At 47.0% G+C, this 24,642-nt stretch overlaps 1 protein-coding gene across 3 annotated transcripts in view; it reads left to right on the forward strand.

The window, feature by feature from the left end:
- Positions 1–24,642, forward strand: part of DYNC2I1 (dynein 2 intermediate chain 1) — a 2,286,904-nt gene that overhangs the window by 80,047 nt on the left and 2,182,215 nt on the right. For 2 of the 3 annotated variants that reach the window (XM_069647988.1, XM_069647989.1), the window contains exon 3: positions 19,369–19,780. In XM_069647988.1, coding sequence (XP_069504089.1) covers positions 19,369–19,780 — 412 coding nt within the window. The remainder of the gene's footprint in view (positions 1–19,368; positions 19,781–24,642) is intronic. The other variant, XM_069647990.1, reaches the window with a different exon arrangement.

Genomic DNA, 24,642 nt, shown 5'->3' on the forward strand with positions numbered 1-24,642 from the left:
CATGCGTTTATTTGTTTAAAATGTCTCTTTTTTTCTCCCTTAGGTATGCGGAGCTTCAGCGCGGGGAACTGGCTTGGTTGAGCCCTGCTGGTAAATGATGGCGCATTAAGAGCGCTATGATGCGGTAAGTAATCGCTATGCGCAGCGCTGCAATGTCTTGCCTTTTCTAACCTCTGTTTTTCTTCCTTGTAGGTCACAGTGTTCTTCAGCGCGAGTGGAATGTCCGGAGTGGGGCCAGCCGAGAGGCGACCAGCCAGGTAAGCCTTTTGAGCAGTTTGTAATTTTTAAATGTCTCTACTGCTTTCTTTAATGTTGCCTCTATCTTCCTCTTTCAGGTCGTTCTGTCCGGGAGGCGTGCAGATTCGAGGAAGCTGTTCTCAGTAGCTGCGAGTGTTTAAAGATGAAGACTGCAGGTAAGATGCTGCTGCTAATGATGTTCCTTTTGTCTCCTTGCAGGTTCTGCTTCTCCGAGGTTCGAGGGAATAGCTGGACACAGTGAGCATCACGTTGCAATCTGCAAAGTAACGTGAAGCGTGTTGTCTTGCTCGGGTGTGGTTTAAATAGCCCCAACAAAATAGTCCAGATAAAGTAGTCCCTAGGCTGCCACACCCAAAACACTAGACCGCATAGCTTGGTTCTTAGGAACCAAGCTATGTGGATGCCTCCATGTTGGCTGACAATACAATAAAGTAGTTCCCAAGCACATTGTTTTTCATGGTGTATGAGCCTGGCGCCACGACTGGCCCCATTAGGGCTTTTGAAGAGGATGCCAGGCTCTAGAGACCCGAGTCCTGAATCCACCTGGCCAATGGGTTTGCCAGAGGGGGTTTTGGGCGAGGGTCGTGACACCTTCCAAGGTCCACTAAATAGTTGACCTCACCCAGTGACTCCCCCACTGTGTAAAGGCCTGACCATTTGTACTGTAAAGCTCCAGGCCTTATAGGATTCATGATCAGGACTTGCTGACCAGGGGTGAAATTGATGAGGGGAGCCTTCTGGTCATACCAATGTTTCACCAGGGCTTGTCGCGCCTTCAATTTTTCACTAGCCAGACCCATCAGGAGTACCATCCCTTTTCTGAGCTCTAGCACATGGTCTACTACATAGGTAGTTACTGGGGGAGTAGGCATCTCCCACCCCTCCTTGACTAGGGCTAAGGATCCCCTTACAGGGTGACCAAACAGAAGCTCAAAGGGGCTAAAGCCAACACCCTCCTGTGGTACCTTTCTGTAGGTAAACAGTAAGCATGGTAACAGAAGATCCCATTTTCTTCTTTAGGGTTCTTCCAGAGCCCCAATCATGCTTTGTAAGGTCCTGTTAAACCTTTCAACTTTTCACCAAACCACATCTCTGCGGTCCCCAGCAGAATGGCTGCGCTGGCTCTGTTGAGTACTATCGCCTTGCATTAAAACTGTGCTTTGCAGTCACCAAAATAATGGCTGCACTGTCTTACCAGCTACACACAGGGCGAGATGAAACACAGAACACCCAGAGAATTGCTGCCAGTATTTTCTTTGTTTGCACCAAAGAAAAGAATCCAGAAAGGCAGTGCTGCTATGCTGGCAGATGAAAACTTTTCACTGAAAAAGAAAATATTCTGCCTTTTAAAATGACTGCGCCCTGATGCTCATTTTCATCTGTTCAACAGTACACAGTTCTGATCCAGTGAGACCCAGCTGTGTCCATCCAGATTCAGGTTGTGCTCCAGCAAAAAGGGGGCATTTCTCATTGAATGACAGGCTGTGCCAGGCAAGATCTGTGAAATAACAAAGAACTTCACTTCAGCCATACCATACGCAAAAAACACTTCACTTATGCAACAACATATCACAGCTAAACTCTTCACAAAAAGCCCTCTCTCTCCCTCTCCTAGCTCATGTCAGTTTCAAAGGACCTTTTTTATTTGAACAGATGCCTGTGCATTAGAACCATGACTGGGGCTTTGGAAAGGTTCAGAAATTGGATGAGAGGAAGGCTGCATTGTAAAGTGACAGCCACGGAAAATTAACCCAGAACATATGTAGCAGCCCCGCATCCGCTGACTTGCGCCTGGGGCACCTCTGCTCACTCGCCCCCGGGAACTGCGAGATTTGTTTCGGCGTCATGTATGCTCTGTGTCACTAGCAATTGTATCATCTGTAATCTCGCGTTCCAGGACACTTTCTTGTGATATCCTTAGATCTCCTTCCATTGTGCGTCCATAAAAGTCACTCCCATATTTCCCTCCCATTTATCCTTTATAGCCAGAGGGGGGTAGGATAACAAGGTTGTGCTGGACCTGATGGTGATTGCCCTGTTGGCTCTGGTGTCTGAGGGGCATGGGGTTCTTGAATGGACGAGGCGGTGGGCGTGGTCTGGACAGATGACATTGGGGGTCCCGTTAATGTCTTTGCCTGGCCTGGGGAGATATCCTCTAAATCTTCTACCATCTCCCACAATTCCAAACCTTCTTTTCTATATTTTGACTTCCCCTTATTTGTGGATGCCAGGAATGTATACATGTGGCCTAAAATCTCCTTATTGTTTGTTCCCTGCTTGCTCTGGCCAATGTTTAAACGGCCCTTCTTTTCGGTCAACCACTCTCGGTGATACTTCAAGATCTTTTCCTTGTACAGTGGTAAGGCTGTACACATGTATTCTAATGGGGTTGCTGGCTCCATTTTAGCTGCCCCGGTCAAAACGTATTTAAACAAAACGTTCTGTTTATTCGAGGTCTGATCCAGTAGTGCCTCTGTTGTCACACTCTTTCCCGTTCCAATTCTCTCACCCATTCCCCCTTGCCCCCCACCCCATCACTCATTCGCTCCTCACTCCCTTCCCACACCAATACGCCTCCACCTTCTCACACACCAATCACCCACACCCTCACTCCGTACAACTCCACAGAATTCTGGACACCAAACCTGTACCCCTTCTCTGTCCGTGCCAATACAACAACAAAATCAATTTAAACACCCAAAAATGTTACGTTTCGTTCCAACACCCCCTTTACATTGGGTGGGGAGATCCCAGGCCCACTCAATATACGTAACTCTACCTTTCTTCCTCTTTTTTCCGTAAAGATACAGTGCTATCTTCTTCCCCCAATCGGAAAGGATCCTGTTACTCCATCATACTCTAAATCCATATGAAAAAACCAAACCACCAAGTGGTCTTTCTACTAAACACCCACACCTCAGTCGCCATGTCAGCACTTCCTTCCAAACTACCCAACAGTCACGCTTATCTCCTTTACCCCCCCCCCCCATGTTTTTCTCCCGCCAAAGGTGCACTTACATCTACCCGCTATCCTGAATCTCTCCATCATAGGGTCCCATCAACGGCCTGCACAATCCGGGGGCACCGTCCCTCTCTAAAGAACAAACAGGATTCTGGCAACACAGCTCCTGTTAACCACTCCAGGACTGGTTGCTGCAGGTGGACGCGGATCCTCCAGAGTTGCGGCCAGGAATCCTCTGTGTCTGCAGAGGGGCGGGGCATCACCAAATTCTTTAGGGCAGACCACCAACAACCGGCTCTGTACACTTCTTGCAAGGATAACAAGGTTTAATTTCACAGATAAAAGAGCTTGTCAGTAGGGTCATTCAATCCTGACTGCCATGGAGCACACTGGTTAGTTCAAAGCGAAGCAACACATTATAACAGGCAATGTCCTCAACCGTGACACAAACAGTATATGGTACTCATTCCCCAGCCTAATTGGCTATCCCCTATGTACATGCACCCGATCCCTATGGGGCGTTGGATGATTGGTTGCAGTTACTTTATGCCACGTGGTCTTCGGCCTTGCCACATTGGGTTCTAATTTTATTTATTTATTCCATTTTATTTATTTATTGCATTTGGTTACACGCCCAAACCCTTGGGTATCAAGGCTTACATACATCTTAGTAAAACATCTTGGGTTACAATCATCTTAGTCTTCTTGGGCAGTTAAAATACAGAAGTTACAAGCAACTTCATTCATTACCGGAGTATATAGTCTTAGGCAAAGGGCAGTCTGTGTTGCATTGGTGCTGCTAGTATTTGTTGAACAACCAGGTTTTTAGTTGTTTCTTAAACTTGGGGAAGGACGTTTTGTTGCTGAGGTGAGTGGGGAGTGAGTTCCAGATGCGTGAGGCTGCTATGGCGAAGCTGGTATTGCCTGCTCTTGAGGTAGTGAAGTGTGGGATGTGGAGGAGTGTGTTGGCACTGGACCTGAGTGATCTGGGTGTGTATTTGCAGGAGATGCTACGGTTGAGGTAGATTGGTGCTGTATCAGAGATACATTTGTGGGTGATGGTGAGAGTTTTGGAGGATTTTCGCTTGTACTGGAAGCCAGTGAGCATCTCGTCTGTGTTGAGAGATATGTTCTCTTCTGTTAATCCCCAGAGCTGCTCTGAGGGCTTTATTTTGGACGAGTTGAAGTTTGGATAGGTTTTATTTTGAGGTGACTAACAGTAGAACATTGCAGTAGTCTAACTTAGTTAGGATGAGGGCCCTAGCAAGTGTCAGGCAGTTGTCGGTGGAGAGAAGGGGTTTGCTTAGGGTGATGAGTTTGGCGGTATAAGCCGTTGAGGAGGCAAGCGCGCTAATATGTTTATTCATGGTGAGATTAGAGTCGAGATGTACTCCTAAGGTTTTTACTTTGTTGGATATGGTGATGGTGGTGCCATCTATTACTATGGCAGTGTAGTCAGGGTGGAGTTTTCTGAGACTGGCTGGGGAACCGACTGAGAATCTGTTTTTCCACCGTTTAGACATAGACTATTGTTAGCCATCCAGTTTTGAATGAGGGAATACATTTTGTTAATGCAAGCTGTGTCCTGATCAAGGTTGCCTGTGATGGGGATAAGTATTTGCGTATCTAAGAGCATGATTGGTGGCCCATGTAAGAAGGGTTCCATCGCCATGAACACCTCACGTGATGTGCACCTGGTAATTGGACATGAGCTTAGTGGATACTCTCAAGGTCAAATTGGCCCTCTTGGATAAGAGGTGCTTCTTCCTATCCCGGACATGCAGGCGCCTCTGCCGTGTCTCCCCGGCACAGACCTAAATTTGTTGGCATCAACCCGTACACTTTGTAGTACAAATCACAGCACATGCTGCTCTGTGCTCCACCCTTAGTAGCCGCTGCCTCCAGGCCCACACATATCAGTCAGTTTGTGAGGGATTTGGGTACAATGCTTGTGGGCACCTGGCAGTTCACCATTGGCAAATCTCGGTTGGACTTTTTTGGCAGCTCTACACCTCTGCCCTGGCTCCCAAGGGATCGTCCTTCATGGACCGGTGCAGCCTTACCCGCGCCTGGCTATTCAAATTCCCTTCTGATTTCACAGGCCTGCGACATAAGACAATGGATGGTTGTATCTATCCAGCATGAAGGCCTTTTCGTCTAATGCCTGGGGTGGGAAACGGGATGGGTAATCTACTTTGGAGCTGGTTGCCAGAATGTGCAGTTCTCTTTTACCGCGTCCTGTGCCGCCCTAGACCGCAATTTTAATGTGGCGATACTTCAGGGGTTTCTGCCTTGGGATGGGGATGGCTATTGCATCATTTAGATATATCACTTACTATTATATTGCATAACCTTACAGGTACACCACCCGCCATGCTCCCCTGGCCCATTTCATAACACGTAACCCTCTATACCCCTACCCCGCACACTTACCCCTACATCACCTATTCCTTGTTAAAGAGAGGGCTTTAGGTAAATCCAAAGAAACAAAAGCACCAATGTTAACCTGTTTTTCTTGTGAGGAAAAGGAACATTTATCTAGGAATCGCCCCAGAATAAAGAGGAGGAACCTATGGAAAAAGGCTGGGTAGTAGGGGAAGAATGGGAAGACCCTGAAGCCCAAGAAGACGCAGAAGTTGAAGCTGTAACTGTTTTCGTCAAACCTCCCCTTTCAAAACCCATGAGCCAATAACTATGAATGGAATCAAAGTGTCTGCAATATTGGAATCAGGGAACAAACGGAATGCGGTAAGGGCAGACTTAATTTATTGAGATAAACGAAAAAAGGGGAAACAAACTGGAGTCACCTGTGTGCACTGGGTTCAGGAAATATATCTCCTGGCCCCAGTAACTATCAAAATTCGGAACCAGGAGACCTCTATTAATTCAGTGGTTAACCCCGGGATCCCTGATGAAACTATCTTTGGGACAGACTTTCTAAGGTTCGGGGAAATTCTGCAGGAAGTGAATAGGTCAAACCAAACATCGTCCCCCCTCGATACATGGGAAGAATAACGTTTTTCTCTGACTACCCCATATGCAACTGGATCAAAACCTCCGAAGAACCTTATATAATTCCAGATGAAAGAGCCACTGGCATTAGGGGGAAGGGTATGTGATGAATCCCCGGATGTTGTCACTTCTCCTTGGGGAAGCCCCTTTTCATGAGGCCAGTGAGATGATGCCGCTACCCAATAATCCCCCTGGGGTGGTGTCATCTGGTGGATCTCATGGGGAGGGAAGCCCCATATGGAATCGGTGACAATCAGGTGAGAACAAGGTATCCCCATAGCCCACCTAACCCTAACCAGCATTTATCTCTAACCGCCTACAACAACATCCCTAGTGTTCCTCTCTGTTTCCTTAAAACTAGTAAGGTAGGGAGTACTGAGACAAGGAAGAATCCAACAGACTCTAGGAGTCCTCACGATCAGTACTGAGACGAGGTGGAGGTGCAGAAGCATAGAGAGCACCTCTGTGAATTATACTGAGCAGTCTAGTCTTTATACACTCCCTATTGGACAAGGCACAAGTGAAATAAAAGAGGGAAATTCTAACTCTGAGAGAGTTCCTCCCTGGAGGAACCGGGAGCTGCGGAGCCTAGAGCAGAGCGAAGCAATGAAGGACAGGACGCTTAACTGTCAGCCGAGATGCTCCGGGGAGCTCTGCTGTGGTTGGGCCGTGTCTGGAAGCAGGAAGACGTAGCACCAGCTAATGGAGAGAGTTTGAGAGTGTGGTCCACGACGCCCAAAAGCAGGAAGCCGTTGCGGAGCCGCCACAGAACTCGAATGCAGGAGGAGGTCTCTGAATGGGGATAAGCCGACAGACAGCAGTGAACAACCAGAGGGGGGCTGGGAAGCCGAGATACTATACTGCTGTGGAACATGGGTCGGGCCCTGCATTCAATAAGGAGTGTCCTCCAGAGCCATCTTCTTTGTTGCAGTCCCTCAGAGCATGGAAGACCAGGGTTACCCAGATCAAGAGAGCAAAAAGCAAAAGGTGTCTGGGACCCGGGGGCAAGAAGCCAAAGGGGTCTGGGGCCCAAGAGAAAGAAGCGAAAGGGGCCTGGGACTGGGCCCTGGGACACGAGAGCAGGAAACCAAGACACCTGAGCGAAAGGAGCCAATGTGGTCTGGAACCCAAAAGCAAGAAACCAAAGTTGTCTGCGACCCAAGAGAGTGAAACCAATACCCACAGCGTTCTGGGACCCGACAAAAAGAATGCCTGGCAGGATAGTGAACCGGGTACACACTGTTAAGAATCATGAAGAGCCAAGAAGGAATTGGTATCCACACCCAATAACAAACTACACACAACACCTTTGTCATAGTCACAGTGCCTGGCAGGCTAGTGAACTAGGTAGACTGTGCTCACGGTGAGCATTGTGGAAAAGATATGGTATTTGTGGACATTGTGAAAGGAATCAAGAGGAGAGGGTCCTTCTCCTAACAATGTGAAAATGAGACTTTCTATATGCCTTATTGGAACCTCAATGCAAGGAACCTTTTTCAGACTTTTGATTTGTATCCCTTAAGAAGAACATCTTCTTTTGAATCACCCAGAAGTGAATTTTCGGCTATCATCCTGAAGAGAGAAAACATTCTTCAGAATCAAAAAAACCTACCCTTTTCTTTAGTTTGTATATAGTGTAAGGGTCGGAAATAGGTTTCGGACACAAGACGGTGGACTCTTTGCTTTAGACTGACATCCTGACAAATTCCTTGGTATTATTTGAGGCAGGGAAACCCCTCTCAGAACTAGCGTCAGACAAGTTTTTCTCTTTTATTTTACTACCAATAAAAGTCTGTAGCCAGAAACATACCTCCTGTATGCCAGTCTCCTGCTTCCACACCCTTACACTGACTATTGTCATAACTATACTAATCGATCTGCTTTTCATATATAGGAACGTTTAAATAAATAAATACAACTGAAGTTCCTACTGTTGGAACTTGGCCTTTCTAGTAGTCCTCATGTTACCCCATCAACTCTGAGAACCCTAGGCTCTTTTGCTGAAGAACCATGCACAGTATTCCACAGACATAAGGTTGGCACTTTGTCCCTATCCTTTTTAGTTTCAGCTATTAAGTTTCGCTTGAGACGCCTATAAGCCAAAACTATTCCATTAGAGTACAGATAAGGATACATGGCATAGGAGGAGGGACCCATAACTTGCAGGTCTTGTTTGGTTATTTGCCCTCACATTGACTGTTCATGGCCATGCTAATCCCTATGGCCATTCTGACCCAGGTCCACCTCCTCCCCTCCCAAAACACCTCATCATGGGAACCCTTTAGAGCTCGCTTTAATCAAAACTTACCATTAAACTTTGCATTCAAAGTGCCTGCCAGTGTTTTTTCAAAGCAGTCTTCTGAGAGTTAATTACTAACTTGGAGTTGTAAACCTGCTACTGGTCTAATAAAAAATGTCTTAACCAGATCTGCCTTTAGCCACTTGATTTATAAGCACTATGCGTGTCCTTCACTGAAATCCTGTAAAAACAAAATCCAACAGTTTTGGCTTGTCTTTACGTATTAAACATTTGCAAGCAACTGCTATCGAATGCCCAGGAACTCGCACTATTTTGCACATGCTACCATCAATGGCCAGCTAATACCAGTAGGGCAGGACCGGGCATGTCCCGTTCCCATGCATACACAAAATCCCAAACTGTTGCCATTGCCAATGATGGTTTAATACTAATGTGGACATCATATATTGTAATATATCTAGGATTTTTCCTTCCTTGTCATTTTTCTTGGGCATCATGCAGTTTGGGGCAATACGTATGGAGGTGGATTAGAGATGTTCTCTGAACTTTTATATTTGAAAGCTCTGTTAAGTTGACTTTCTAGAATGTTTGCTCTTTGGAAATGTACCTGGCAGAACTATTTTAAAGAAATTCATTACTGTTGTATCCTCTTGCATTCTACATTTGCCATAGAAGGAGCTAGTCTCTATGCAGGGATACATGCCCGCTCGCTAGTGAAAAGTACGCTATGTGGACTTAATAGAAATATCCCTTGGTTCCTACCACATGTAGGGATACAGTCTCGGCTCACCTTATATACTGTCTAAATGCCAATCATAAGGGTAGAGCTTTAAAGCAAATCTCTTCACTTTATATAACTTGTCTGAGGTCTCTAAGATAGTCAAGGACGGGCAATGACACAAATGACGTACTATGTGTGTTTTCGAATAAGGTGTTTATTATGTGTTAAGTCTATAGGGATTGGAGTAAACGCCTAAATGATCCAATGGAAGATCTAAAAATGAGATTCCCGATGAAACAGTGTCATGGATGGCACAAAGTGGGACTGTCTCAATGTATCGAACAGCTCCTGTATAGCTTTCTCACAATCCTAGATTTTGTACTGTTAATCCTTCAGACTAACTCTAGAGTAAAATGTCAAATGTTCCAAGACTTGACTAGCAAAAGTCGAACCCTAGTTTAGAAACAACATAATGAAAGGTTCACCCGGGAAGGCTCTTCCAAGTTTCACTCCAAGTCTGAGCCCCCTTGGGCTTCGTGTCCATGCTTTCTCTCAATATCTTGTGTTCCAGCTTGTTCTGAGCATAGTCTCAGCACTGTTTGCCCTGCTTTTGGGGCTCTCCCCACAGTCTGGTACTCCACAATACTGGATAGTTCTCCTCCATACTTAGTGACTTTTATCAATCATGACCGGTCTATCCCAGACATCAGGCTTTTCGTTACTGAGTGGTCTCCGACATCTTACTTCACAGTTGTCATGTCTCTTATAGACCCTCCCCTCTCGCCCCCAATTCTACAGTCCTAGTATGGACTGCACCCACCCATTACCCCAAGGCATCCCATTTCTCCCAGATCTTGCGAAATATCCAGGTGTGACCATACTCCCGATATATCGCCTCTTCCAGGGCCCTGCATTGATCCATACCTTCCCTCCATTGAGCCACCGTTGGTATCTCGCCCGATCCCCACTTTGAGGCCAGGTTCCCCCCTGGACAAGGCCAAACCTGTGCTTATCAGTTTTTGGGTTCCTCCAGTACTCACTGCCTCCCCCAAATATGTGTATTATGGCCACTTTGGGGCACCCAGGGATGTCGCTTCCCTCCAGCTTGGAGAGAATCCACAAAATCTTGTCCCGATAGGCCCTCACCCTAGCACAGGAACAAATAATATGAAAGAAGGACCCCTCCTCGCCCTTAAACTTGAGGCAGGTAGCACCATTTGCCCTCCCCATTTTGTATAAACACATCCTAGAATAGTAAACGTGATGCAGAGCGTGAGCTGAAGCAGACAGAGGCTAGTAGACATATTAACTTCCCTCACTGCTATTTGGGCCTCCACCCATTCTTCCTCCTCCAACTCGCCAACGTTCTGAGCCCACCTGGCTCGGGCCCTCTCTAGTGGCTGCGATGTTAAATTGTTAATGGCCTGATAAAGTGTTGTTATGGCTTTCCTCTCAATTCGGCCAGCAAGTAAATTTTTCCAGAGGGGTGTGGTCCGGGAACATTGATGTATGCCCCCAATTGTCTGTGCAAAGCATGTCTCAAGCACATGTGTACCGGTCCATGGCCTCAATCCCATGTGCCTTGCATAGGTCTAGAAAAGTTGTTAACCTGCCCCCTTTAATGATGTCTCCCACCTTCTCGATTCCCTTGCTAATCCATCTGGTGTGCGTTCCCAACTTGCACACCTCAGATATTTGTCCATTGCTCCAGAGTGGCATGAGGCCTGTGATTACCCCTTTATAACTCCTGGCATTCGTAACTGCCACTCTTGCCTCTATGACTCTCCTCGCTGCAGGGCCTGGCTGTTTGACCCTCCATATAGTGCCTGTAAGGTAGTGCTGGATCCCATGGCCTCGATCTCCAGCCTGGTGTGAGCCAGCCCAGCTTCCCTGTGCACCCGCTTGTTGGCCACCACTAACTGAGTCGCCAAGCAGTACTTGCACACATCTGGTATCCCCAGCTCCCTTCCCACACTGACCTGGTCAGGAATGTCAGCGCTATCCGTGGGTTTCCCTGTCCCCATATTATGACCTGAGGCGTGGCGTTGATTTTGTCGGAAACAAGTTTGGGCACTTTCACTGGAGTGGTTTGCAGTACGTACAATAGTCAGGGAGAGCCAATCTTTTTAAGATGCCAACTTTCCCCCAATCATAGTCAGTGGCAAGGTGGCCCAATGCTTGGCATCCTCTTGTAGCCGAACCAATACCGGGTCTAAATTATCCCGGAGAAACCGGCTTTCGCCCACATGGATCATGATCCCAAGGTAGGTGAAAAGTGAGTTGGGAGCACCCCTTTGGAACAGCCTCCTCCATAGCTCCTCTGCACCGGAATCAAGACAGACTTGTTCCAATTGATCCTCGGACCACAGTGGTCCCCGAACTCCTGCATCATAGCTATGCCTCTGGGCCCCGTTCTCTTCAGGTCTCCCAAGAAGAGCAGTAGGTCATCCATAAATAGTGAGATGCAATCTTCCCAGCCCCCAAGGCACACAAACCCAGTATGCAAAGGGTCTTTTCATACAAGTGTGGCCAACGGTTCTATAGCAAATAAAAACAGCGGGGAGAGTGGGCTCCCCTGTCTGGTCCCCCGCAGCAATGGGAAACCCTGAGATGTACCCGTTTACCTTGACCCTGGCCCATGGTTCTGCATAGAGCAGTTTGACCCAACCCATAAACCTAGCGCCAAAGCCCACCTTTTGCCGAGTCGAGAGCCGTAAAAGCATGAGAGCCCTCCAAGTCTTGCACCTTTGCCAGTGCATTATGTACCCACCTGATATTCATTCTTTTAGCAATGCCCAGTACAAATCTGCATTTATCTGCCCCAATCAATTTACTGACCACCCTAAATAATCGGTCGGCGAGGACCCTAGCCAACACCTTTGTTTCCCCATTGAGGAGAGAGATCAGTATATATGAGGAACACCTTTCCTTCGGTTTGCCCTTCTTGTGTAACGCCACGATCTTGGCTAGCCGCAGATCCTCGGGGAGGTATCTGACATACCTACTTTCCTTAAACATCTCCAGCATGGGTTGGGCGAACGTAGCAGTGAGCCTTTTCCAGAGTTCCATGGGGAAGCCATTTGGCCACAGGGTTTTACAAGGTTTCTGCTGTCCAATTGTGCCTTGCACTTCAACAACTAAAATCTCCCTATACAATTCTTCTCTTTCCAGGTTTGTCAACCGAGTTAAGGGGATTCGCTCCAGATAGACCCTCGTCTCATCCAAGTTATGCCCCCCTATCCTCATTCAGCCTCTGGTAGTACCAAGCAAACTCTTCCGCGATATGTTGCCCCATTCCGCGCCAGTCCCCCTCCTCTGCCCAGATCTCCCTGATCCACCTCTGACCTTCTTCCCTCTTCTACAACCATGCTAACAGTCTGCCAGCTTTGTGCCCTGTTTCCCATACCCTTGCCCTACTGGCCCAGTGGCCCTGTTTTACTTCAACCATGGCTACCTCCCTAAATTGCAATGTGTCTTGCAAGAACTCCCTCGTGGCACTATGCGAGTTCTTGCAGCTATATTTATCCTCTTTTTCCTTGACTGTCTGATCACACACTATCAATGCCGCGCCCCTGTTCTTTTTGCAATGCTTGCCCATCGCCAGCATGGCGTGGCCCCGTAGCACAGTTTTGTGTGCCTCTCATAGAATGAACCCACTCTCCACTGTCCTCACATTATGGTCAGAAAATGCACCCATCCCTTTGCTCAGCCCGCCCATTATGCTCTCCTCTCCCAGGTAGTAGGGGTTTAGTCTCAACTCCCCTTGCCCTTTCACTGCCTTTCCCTGCTCAGCGGGGGCTATCCAAAATGCCTCTCTGTAGGTACTCTGCCCTGGTCGCCCTCCCAGATGCAGTGACTTGGAGAAAGAAGTAGTTGATACGGGAAAGAGGACATGTGTCCCGGAATGGAAGGAGAAACTGCACTCTCCTGGATATAGGTCCCTCCAGACGTCCACCAGGCCATTTGCCTCGCCAAACGCCGCCGGCCCTGTGTTGCTTGTTTGAACAGGAACAACCTCCCCCCTCCCCCCTCTGTTGGACCTAACCATGACATCATTAAAGTTGTCCCCCACCAGGGTAATGCCAGCCCCGCACCTGACTAGTAGGTCTTGTATTTCAGCCAAGAAATAAAATTTTCGGAGGTGCTTGCGCGAACACTCTTAAAATCGGTAGGCTTTCCCCCAACAGATCCCCAACCCCGACAAGAATAGATCTCCCGCCTGCTTCCCTCTGACTGGCTTTACCTCAAAGGGAATGGATCGCCTAACCATGACAGCCACTCCCCTGTAACTTCTATAGTAACTTGCATGTTCAACAATAACATACAGCTCCCTCCCCTGTAGCATCATGTGAGTTTCCTGCAACAGGGCGATATCATTATTAGGTCTACTTGGGCATCTCAATACCAGCCACTTTTTAACCTTGTCCAGCAGGCCATTAACATTCCAAATGAGGGACCTGAGCCCTCTCAATCATTCATCCTCCGTTCTCAGTGTCTAAGACCATAAACCGCCCCAGGGTTAGGCCCGGTTACCCCAGTGACTGCCTTCTTGTTGTGAGGAACCTCAGGGCATCCTCCCATCTACTCCGCTTGAGTCATCCTCTCAGGTGGCCAGGGAAGGGCCATTGCTTTTGTATCCTGACCCTGGGAGTGGTTATGTGAGGGAGGATCACCTGTGTGGAGGGTCTTTGGGGAGTGGAGGAAAGGTGCGTTTGGGTGAAGCATGGTATCCCCCTGTAAAGACGCCGGAGGGGGGTGTTTGTACTTCTCTCTATATGGTAGAGGAGAGGCACAGAGGACCCCAGCCAAGATTCTCTATTATTGGTGCATGGTCGAGCAATCAAGGCCTAGCTTCTCAGGAGGTGATGCAGGCTGGTTCTTAAGTACAGTGTAGTCCCCGAGCACCCACAAAGGAATGTCCGCACAATGTATTAGTTAAAACAGTCTTTATATAATTAATATTCAAGGTCATGTACACTATCACAATAACTCACTTTGTACTCCGAAATCAGCAATGGTAAATATGTACAGTTCTAAAGTGGTACCACAAACGTTATCAGATCTCATTAAAGTGCATACGGTCAGAATGACACACAGATCGAATAAAGAGGAAACCAGCAGTAGAGAGAGGAAGGAAAGCAAGATGGTTGAAAAATTGGCAGACTACTGGTCACTACCGTTAAACACAGTTCTGTGTGGATATCCCCCCGACCTGGGAAATCTGTAGTATAAAGATACCAGCCCAGTCCATATATTGTTCTCAAAAGCCTTCCCAATAGTTCTGCAACCCCAAAGTACCTGGCTTTGTAGCATTCCTCATCGGGTAATCAACGGCCCTTCTTGAGTGCCCTTCCTTTAAGGCAGGAGTCACGGGTCGCCAAACGTCCGACGGAGAACAGGTCGAGCTACGACAGTGAAGTGGCAGCTTCTTTCCTAGTGGTGCTTGTTGACGGGGAAGCGTAAACGTCCTGCAAGGAAGAGGCGTGCGGGACACCTCAGTGTCGATAGTTTTGGACCGCAAAGAGTTTAAAGAACTGTGTGCCAGCAAGGGCGTTGAGTCATCTGCGTCTCTGTGATCTTTGGATGGCGGGAAACCCACCGGTGGATGCTCCTCGGCACGTCGACGGTCAGGCCTTCTCCAGCAGGATGCAGCGGCGACGATCTGGACAAGAGCGTCCTTGGATTTGAAAGTTCATAGGCAAACAGGAGCACGGCGGCTCCGGTCGGCGACGGCGGTCGTCGGACAACAGCCCGGGTGCTTCTCCTTGGAGTTCTGCAACAGTCCCTGTCTCGGGTCAGCAGCCTGTCGAAGGTCTGTCTACCAGGGAGCTTTGGCAAAGATCAGCTGGTGCACGATGGTCCCTCGTAGCTCACGAAGGCTTACCAGGTCCTCTCTGGGTCAGTCCTTGGAGGCACAGCCGCTTTCAGATTGTTAAGGAGAGTAACAGCACTTCTTCTCGTCCAGCAGGTCTTCAAGGTCAAGCTTCAGTTACTCCAGTTACTCGTCGTAGTGGACTTCAGCTTCTGAACACGATTCCTAGCAGTGAGAGGTCACCAGATATACTGTTGATCTCCCATTCATTCTGCTGGGTCACACTCAAGCATCCAATCACGACTAAGGGCATTCATGCAGGCAGGCAGCCAATCGGGCACACACAACATGTTATGTGTATTGGGACAAGTACCGAGCCATTCAACACTCCATACTGCATTCATACCGGTTTCGGGCAGGGCTGTCTCAGGCATTGTGTCAACCACCAGATACTAGACACCCACAACATAGAATGCGTATTTGTCACACACTCCATTCACCCAGGTCCCACCCACAGGTATACCCACAACATACGGTCGTTGAGAAGGCTCCAGCCAGTCTGGTCGGTACTTCCCCGTACTACCATATATGGAACTTCCACCCAACAGATAGTCAGGGGGAAGGGACAAAGGCAGGGCTTCCCGGGACTTCGGGAAGATCAAGGTAACAGGTGATGGAAGGCAATAGGCCATGGGGGCCATTTTGTCTCCATCAGGAATCTACCAATTCCAATGACAGGGCCTGGGCATCCCAAAATGGAGGACGCTCAGGGCACCGTCATTTCAGCACAGAGCTGCCACCAACCCATACCCTGCTCTGTGGGTCACACACAGGTGCCCAAAGACATATACTAGGGGCACAGGGTTGTACCCCCACCCACGGATGCCATAAGGGTATCCCATGGGTCTGTTCACCAAACCAAAAGAGAGCTGCACCGCCAGGAGTCCCACATGAACTTCTGCACAGAAAACACGACAGAACACACGATAAAAAGCAGTAAAGGACAAGGATACAGAGGCCCTGTCTCTCCGATGCTACACCCCCTTTCCCTTGTCAGAATACACCCTACACTCCCCCGACCTTTGTAGGATATTACCAATCTTCCCTACTGTCACACACACACCATTTGTCCCCTATTCATACAAGACTGGGATGAGGAAGAGGCAACTAAGAGCAATGCACACTTCCCTCTGTGCACACCACTTTGGTACTGGGACGAGAAAGAGGACTGTGGAGCACCACTCTAAGGGTCAGGCATGTCCCATTGACAGAAGTAATTATGGTCTGACAAAGGACTTGCACCTGCAGCCAATTGAGCGGCTACAGGTGCATAAATGGAGAGCCGTTTGGAAGGAGAGATGCACCTGGGAAGGAGGACACAGCAACCCGATGTGGAGCAGGCTGGAGAAGGGCTAGTGAAAAGGACGCTGACAACTGGAGCAATAAAGATGCTGAGGCTGGGACGGGCCTTGAGAGGGCCGAGAGCACTGCAGAGCCCTGAGCCGCTTGTCCCCCGCTGGAGCTGGGGACACAGAAGTCTCCAGTAAGCCGCGGAAAGCCGCAGGAATGTTCGGAAGTGTTGAGTGCTGCTCGCCAGAGCTCCCAACGAGAGAGGGGAGCGAGCGAGTGACGGAGAGGAAAGCAAAATCACCCAGAGGAGCAGCCGTACACCGGTGAGTAATAGAGAGACCACTCATGTCGGGCGCTCCAGGGGCTTGGTATGGGCTAAGGAAGATGCTGAAAAAGTGAAAGCATGTAATTAATGGGTCCGGAGACGAAATGGATGATATTGAATAACGAACAAGCTGCAAAGTACATAATGAGTTATTGAATACAGAACTAAGGAAAAGATGTGCAAAATATATGAAAATACTGCACGAGTGAAAAGAAAGTTATGTGCATTTGTGAACTAAGTCAATTAGATGGAAAAGCATTTATGAACAATGTGAAAGTAAAAAGCCAAGTGAAAACCAATAATTGTGAAGCTAGTGAAAAGCAAATGATGAGCACTATTGGATAGTGTGAAAGCAAGGTGGTGACAAGGAGAAATACCACAAAGTGAAGTGTGTGAAAGTCACATGTTGGCAGAGTCAAGAGACTGTGATAGTGAAACACAAGTGCATATGGACTAATGACACAGATGCAGAAAGGAAACCTGTGTTGGCAAGGAAGTCGAATGAGATGTGATGAACATTACAAAGTGCCTAGCGTTATCGGTTGTGTGACCTGTGATGGGTGGAACGTGTGGTCCGACAACTGTGCCTAGAATGAGTACCCCCTACTTGGAGTTAATCAGGGAAAGTCCCGGCCGAGTGAATAGTGTCAGCCCAGTCCTAGGCCTCGCTGGGGCTCTGAAAGAAACACACCCCCTGTGGACTGATCACCCGGAGAGTGGCCGGGAACACCATGGAGTACTTTACTCCCTTTGCTCTCAGCTTCCGCTTGACCGCACCGTATCATAGGACTGTCTAGCATTCTGAACTGCCTTGGTGAAGTCTTGGAAGACCGCCACTCTTGGACAATTAATTTCCAACACCCACTCTATGTGGGTCTCTGGGCAGCAGCCGCGATGTGCACACCTCCCCTTGGTGTGCGTGTGCAGCCCCCGGCCAACCATGGCACAGATACTGTAGACGGGCAGCCAGCTCACTCTCTGTAATGCTGCCTGGGCCGATCTGCGCCAACGGCCATCTTTGCTCATACACACTCTCCAGTGCGGCTGCCCCATCAGCACGGCAGTTTCTTCACCTTCCTGGTGTCTCAAAGGTTTGCCCCGGGCTCGCTGCCGCTCCCCCTGCGCTTTCGTTCGAGCTCTGCCTCAGGATGGTCCCGTTTTTCGAGTCGCCAGCCCCAGCCAGAGCGGAGCGACCAGCACGCTTTCCTTGTCTAAAGGATCTTGCAACAGTACCCCCAGGAAAATTGTAGGATTGCTCTGACCTGGCTGGTCTGTGTGTCTTTATTGCTGCTGATATGATATGGCATTTGTAACACACCTATACACAAGTGTTTCACACAAGATGGCGTCTGCGCCATCTTGGATTTCTGTTAATAGCATTAACTAACTCTGTGGCATTGTGCATTCTACCTGGCTCAGAGTGCACCCCTGCTCGACTGCAGAGTGCTCAGTCCTGCATTCTTTTTGTCCTCTGCGGGTGTGTCTAGGACTTATTCCGATTGCATCTTGCAAACTTTAAATCTACGAAAGGCTGCAGCACACTTTTATTTTATTGTTCAAGCCCTGGACCTAGCTTGAGAACAGCAAAGTGCTGTAAAAAGTGTGGGTAGCCATCATTTTGGCTGGCATCCTTTAACAGTAACGCAGTACTGTGAGTTGGGGTCTGTGCTCAGTATGTACTCCATTGTAATTAGCCCTTGGTCAGGTGTTGTTGAAAAAGCCATGTTTTGAGAGATTTGCGAAATTGAAGCATTGTGGGGGCATTCAGAGGCGACATCGGGATTTAGTTCTAGAGGGAGGGTACATGACAAGAGAAATATTCTTTGCGTATCCTTTCTTTGTGGATAAGTTGTGATTTCAAGCCAGTTGGTTGATTTGCTGCGCGAGCAGCGTGTGACACCATTTATGTGGAACTTAGTCGCCAGGTTCACTGGTGTGTAATTTATGACTGCTTTGTAGATGATACAGGCAGTCTTGAACTTCATTGTAGTCTCTGTTTGGTGTCGCAATGTCTCTGAATGGCCTGAAAACCTTTTACAGCCACACTCCTGGTTGAGAGCTGAAAACAATGATGTCCCTGGTGGAGTGACATCATGTCTTGGAAGCGCGGTGAGCCTGTGGGCTCCTCCTCTATCCACTCTCTGGGAGGCACATAGAAGGTAGGGTAGTGTCACCATTCTGCTTTTGTTCTGTGCCTACCAGTCTGTGTCATAGTGCGAGAGTGTTTGTCGTAAGAGTACTGAAAGTTTACACATTTGTAGTAACTCTGGTACGAAGTCTATCTGGTCCTCCTCAAGTGCAAATTCTCGCTTCACTTTCCAGCTCATTTTTTTGTCTGTTGTATTATTTTTGTCCATCTGATTTTATTTTAAAACCAAAGGGATAGGTTTTTGCACCAAACATAATAAGGTTGGGCCAGGGGGTATATGCATGGGACAATCTGTGTGTAGCCTGGCCTCTCACATATTGAAACCGATGGGCACAGTTTCTAATCCTGCTACAATTTAAGTGTATACAATAAACTAAGCGTGTACATTTTTAGATGAGAAATCTTTCTAGTGTTTTAAAGTGGGCATACTGAAGATGTAAGCCATTAAAAACCTGAATTAACAATGGTATTGTTTGTTTTCTTGTTTATTTATGTTGACCATGCTATGCTTCTGTTTAGGTTGGCCACCCCGATGTGCATCAAGAAGATAAAAGGTTGAAAGAACGAAGACATCACCGCGATGAAAGCAGTGGTAGAAGAAAAGATAGTCGAGCAAGAAATAATGAAAAGGAAAGGAAACATGACAAAGACATACATAGAAATGCAGACAATGACAGCGAGAGACGACGGGAGGGATATAAAGAGAAGGATAAAGAGAGTCACAAGGAAAGAGATGCAAGAAAGGAAAGAGATAGAGAAAAGATTGGAGACAAAGAGAAGGACAAATATCAGAGGGCAGAAAAGGGTAAGGACAGAGAATCTGAAAGGAAATCGAAGCAAAGGGATGTACATGTAGAATTTGAAGATAATGAAAAAATGTATAATTACATGGATGAAGAAAAACGCAGAAGAGAAAGCGGAGAAATTTCAGGTAGAGTGACTACTTCTCAAATTGTGTTAATTCTGTTTTTAACACTTTTAGGACAACTGTCAAATTTCGCAAAAAAAGCCTGAAACTATTATTACAGACACCAGATGTCTTGCTTTCAAATAACTACCTTGTGAAGCACTGCTTTACGCACTAATGGAGGAATCAGCAAACAGTGCCCCCATATGACATACCCATGTTTTTGAGCAGTATGTAAAAGGGTTCTCTGACCACATTATGCGCCTCAAATAATCATGCTGGAAATACGGAACCTTGTAGAGGTAATCCCAGGGCCTGTCTACTGAAATAGAATACAAAGTTCCTCTACCTCACCAAGCAATGGTTAAAAGTAGACAGAACTATCTCACACGAGAATCCTTGTTTGCAAAGGGCCCAAAACAAATATAGCCTGTCACCTTTTGCAGCTCTTCCCTGCCACTTAAAGCCACAACTTTCCTCTTTAGCCCTACTGACATGAAAATATTCCCTCTACATGAAATATGCCCTCTATTCTGTGGGGGTCATTTTAATTGGAGGAGTAAATTGCATAGAGGGGAGCACTTATGTTTGTTCCCCAGTAGCAATTGTACTCATTCCTAAAATGTAGTGGTAAAAAAGCAGTTTAAACATATGGAATTGCCTTCACATCTTTCTTTTTCACTATGTGTTGAAAAAAGTGTAAATGCCTTCAAAAGTAACGATTGCGGAAGGCATTTACAATAGGTTCCTGTGGATTGTGCCTGGTTAATGTTTACAAAACATACTGTGCCCATAGAAATACATTGGTTTAAAGCCAGCATGAAAATGCGTTTTTTTTTTAGGTGGAGCATGGAAGCATGACTGACAACGTTAATCCATTTGGGGTCCCCTCTCCTGCTCAATACAAAATGAAAAGCCCTGAGTTTTGAAAAAAGTGTAAAGACAGGTGTTAATGTGTAACATTCTTTTTCCAGACTGGGGAACCTTCAAAAAGTCCCCTTCTTAAAGTTAAAGTAAAGTTTGCCCCACACTACCTTACTGCCCACCAAGGATAAACTGCAGCTTGATAATCACACCCGCATATCACAAACCACTTTTTTTCTTGAACTAGGTTTAGTACGAGTTGCTTTAAAGTTTGCAATTGTATCCCTCCTCTTGAAAAAAGCTTGCATGTACTTCACTGCATTAGTGAACAACCAGTCTAAATTCAAATTCTGGTGGGGAAAAGTGGTAGCTAATTAACCAGAGCATTGGCAAGAAAAATGAAAGTTTCTTCAATTTTTTCTTAGTAGAATTCAGACTAGGGCATGTTACTGAATCAGACCTGATGAGGTCTTCGACTGATGCCCTGAATTTCGCTGATGAGTGACTTCACCATCCTGCCCTTAATTAACGCTCTGAGGTTTTTAATGGAGTAGACAAATGCATATTGTTTGCTATATCTCCAACACCGGTGTGTATACCCTCTCTCCTCCAAAGGCCCCATATAGCTCAAAGTGCTGAAATAATAATGATCTGTGACTTAAAGAAGAGATATTGCATAATGGAAGCCAAGAGGTCATTAAATTGGCTCCTTTGTATTGACAGTGTTGGGTCCAAGTTGCTTACCACAATTTAAATGCAATCATGCACTTTCCACTGCCTCCACAAAGCTGAAGTAAGCCTGTACTGGCATGTTCATACTTGGGATTACCCAATTTATCGAAACCCATTTTATGGCAATTGTTTTACCACCCTTTTTTTTTTCTCGCAAAAAGGTAGATGGTGGGTTAGGGTTAGGGATATAGAAAGAGGGAGATATAGAAAGGGGGAGTGAGAGGGTAGGCAAGGTGGTGTGGCATATCTCCCTCCTGATTTTTGGACCAACTCTCCATTTATTCTTTGCAAATATCCTTCTTACATTAGCCAAACGGCTGTATCTTGTCATTTGAATGCATACTGTACTTGAAAGCTGCATCGTTTTTACTGATACAATTTATTAAATGTATTTAAGTATAGAAATATGCAGTATTTCGCAGTAGCACATGTGTGGCTAGCTGGTGCCAATCTTCCCACACTTACCACCTTACAGTAGTCTGGCCTGGCCTTGCATTTTTTCACGAAAGAATTATGAGACATGGTTGTGGGGTCTGTGGAGGGTCAGAAGAAGGAGACAGACTATGTGTTTCCATCTTCAACAAAGCTTTATTCAAATCGTAAGAAAAATGCCTCACTTTCCATAAGCTATGGGTTTCCCTACTTAGCACGACTAACTAGGGTGCTCGTCGTCCGTTGTGAAGTCCAAATAATAGTCTCTGTCCTGTCCAAAATTAAGCTACTCTGACCCTTCTACTAATGTTAAACGACTTAAGTCCAGGAGGATGACTCCCTTCTCCTGGGCTGCTTTCTCAGCAAGATGGTTGCTGGGGATCAATTTCAATTGTTCAGTTCCCTTAGGGAACTTTCCCTTCTCTTGGATTTCCCTTCTCCTGGCTTTGCAACATCCTCCTTACAGATGCTCCTTTTCTTGGAGGTTCTTTCAATGTCTCTTTCTCATATTTACTTGAAAGGTTCTCTTTCTTTGATGCCCAACTTCTTGAGAATTCTAAACAAACTTCTTATGGTCACAATTCTCAATTCTGTTATCACTTGGTTTTTCACTGAGATGAGTATGGTGATCCCAGTAATGATTCTCACTCTTCTGGATATTTGGTCTGACACTGCGATGAATATGATGTGCCCAGTAATAAGTCTCACTCTTCTGGCTACTTTGTCTATCACTGGGATGAGTTTGGTTGACCCAACAATGCTTCTCACTGTTCGGGTTACTTTATTTCTCAATGGGACGAAGATGATGGGCCCAGTAGTAAATCTCACTCTCCTGGCTTCTTCCAATCTTACTGAGACAAGTATGAGTATCGTACTCGTTATAATCGCTACCCTTCCCCAGGTCTCCCCCTCTTCCTGTTACCTTAGTGGTCTTGGGACTGTGGCACCGGGTCGGTAGTCCGTCTCACAGACTCTTCACTATGGACTAGGATGGCAATTTCGATATTCTCTTCCTCTCTCCTTGACACCCTCTGCAGCATATTTTTGTGTTTGGCTTCTCTGCCTGGGGAGCATTCCCCAATGCTCTCTCTCATCTTGTCCAGTCTGGACGTCTCTTCTTCATGGCCTGGACTTGCTTGCTTGGCTTCCCAGGGCCTTTTTCTTCTTAGGTGCTGCTCAGGCACTGTTAAGCGTAAGCTTTCCTTGCTCGTAGCAAGCATTGTACCCTTCTCAGCTTCTCTCGTTCTGTTGCCACCACAGATTTGAACTTCTCTCTTCTGGTTACTTTGTCCTTTTCTGGGACGAGTATGAATAACCCAGTGAGGATTCTGACTTTTCTTGACACTTTGGGTCTCACTGGGGAGAGTAGGAGCACACTGTTCATTACATTCAGTGCTCCCACCGGGTCTCTCTTTCTCTCCCCTTTACCTTGTATATGTAGGGGTTGCGTCACCGGTCTCGCCACTTGGTTGTAGCTTCTTTCTCGGTTTGTCAGGGTGGCCACTTTCTTCGCCTCTTCCTCTTTTTCGAAACTGCTCCATAGGGCTACTGTACCTGTGGTCCTTATGGCTGTGAGACACTTTCCTGTCTCCTCGATCACTCCACCGGCCCGTTCTTAGGCTCCACTGAGCCTTTGTCTCTTTAGGTGCAACTCAGGCACCTGTTTATGCGAGCTTCTTCCCTCGCTGGGAAGCAGTGCATCCCCGGCTTTGTCAGCTCTGCCGTAGTAGCTGATTCAGATTTCCAGGGTGTGTGTGTGTCTCTCTCTCTTTCTCTCTCTCTCTCTTTCTCTCTCTTTCTCTCTTTCTCTCTTTCTCTCTTTCTCTCTTTCTCCCTTTCTCCCTTTCTCCCTTTCCCTCTCTTTCTCTCTCTCTCTTTCTCTCTCTCTCTTTCTCTCTTTCTCTCTCTCTCTCTTTCTCTCTTTTTCTCTTTCTCTCTTTCTCTCTTTCTCTCTTTCTCTCTTTCTCTCTTTCTCTCTTTCTCTCTTTCTCTCTTTCTCTCTTTCTCTCTTTCTCTCTTTCCCTCTTTCCCTCTTTCCCTCTTTCTCTCTCTCTCTTTCCCTCTTTCCCTCTTTCTCTCTCTCTCTTTCCCTCTCTTTCTCTCTTTCTCTCTTTCTCTCTTTCTCTCTTTCTCTCTTTCTCTCTTTCTCTCTTTCCCTCTCTCCCCCCCCCCTCTTTTGGTCCCCTTCTCCTAAACATATGACGCTGCACTGGGACGCTCCCGGTCTAGCGTGGAAGTCCATTAGTGTTTGATTGGTACTCGTTATTACTCCATTGGTTTTCTTCATCACAGTGGTACATCCGGGAGTTCTAATGTCACAATAACAAATATTTCCTCTTCTAGTGCTCTTCCCACAGGCCTCATCAACCTTGGATGATGGGGGAACGGGGCATAGAAATCCTTATCGGAAGAGGAGTTCTTGTCGTCAAGGGGGGGGGGGGGGAGTCTCTCCCAGTGAGGATCTGCTTGCCTCTACCACTATGGAGGGTATTACGTGACAGGCTCACCTCCCTAACATCGGCCCAAGCAATGCTTGATAAAATATATACATATATATGATACATTACTAGGCCGTCATATAGTGGTAGTCACAGAGTATTACATGATTTGTTTTCGAAATTTGAAAAGGGGCATTGCCTGGGCGTGTCAGTAATACTCTCCCTAGTGTGACGTCTACTGTACCCATGCTCCTTCATGCGTCGAGGTCCCTCAGATTGTTTTGTTTCTGGCATAGTGTAGCGTGAGTATGGATGTAATAAAGCAGAAAATAGCGATACAGCAAGAAACATCAATGCACCTTCTACTCCAGGACGGAAGGAAGGGTGGGTACATGTAAATCAAAGCAGATACAAGCATCA

Source organism: Ambystoma mexicanum, chromosome 2q, assembly GCF_040938575.1.
Source record: "Ambystoma mexicanum isolate Mex_15411 chromosome 2q, UKY_AmexF1_1, whole genome shotgun sequence".
Lineage (NCBI taxonomy): Eukaryota > Metazoa > Chordata > Amphibia > Caudata > Ambystomatidae > Ambystoma > Ambystoma mexicanum.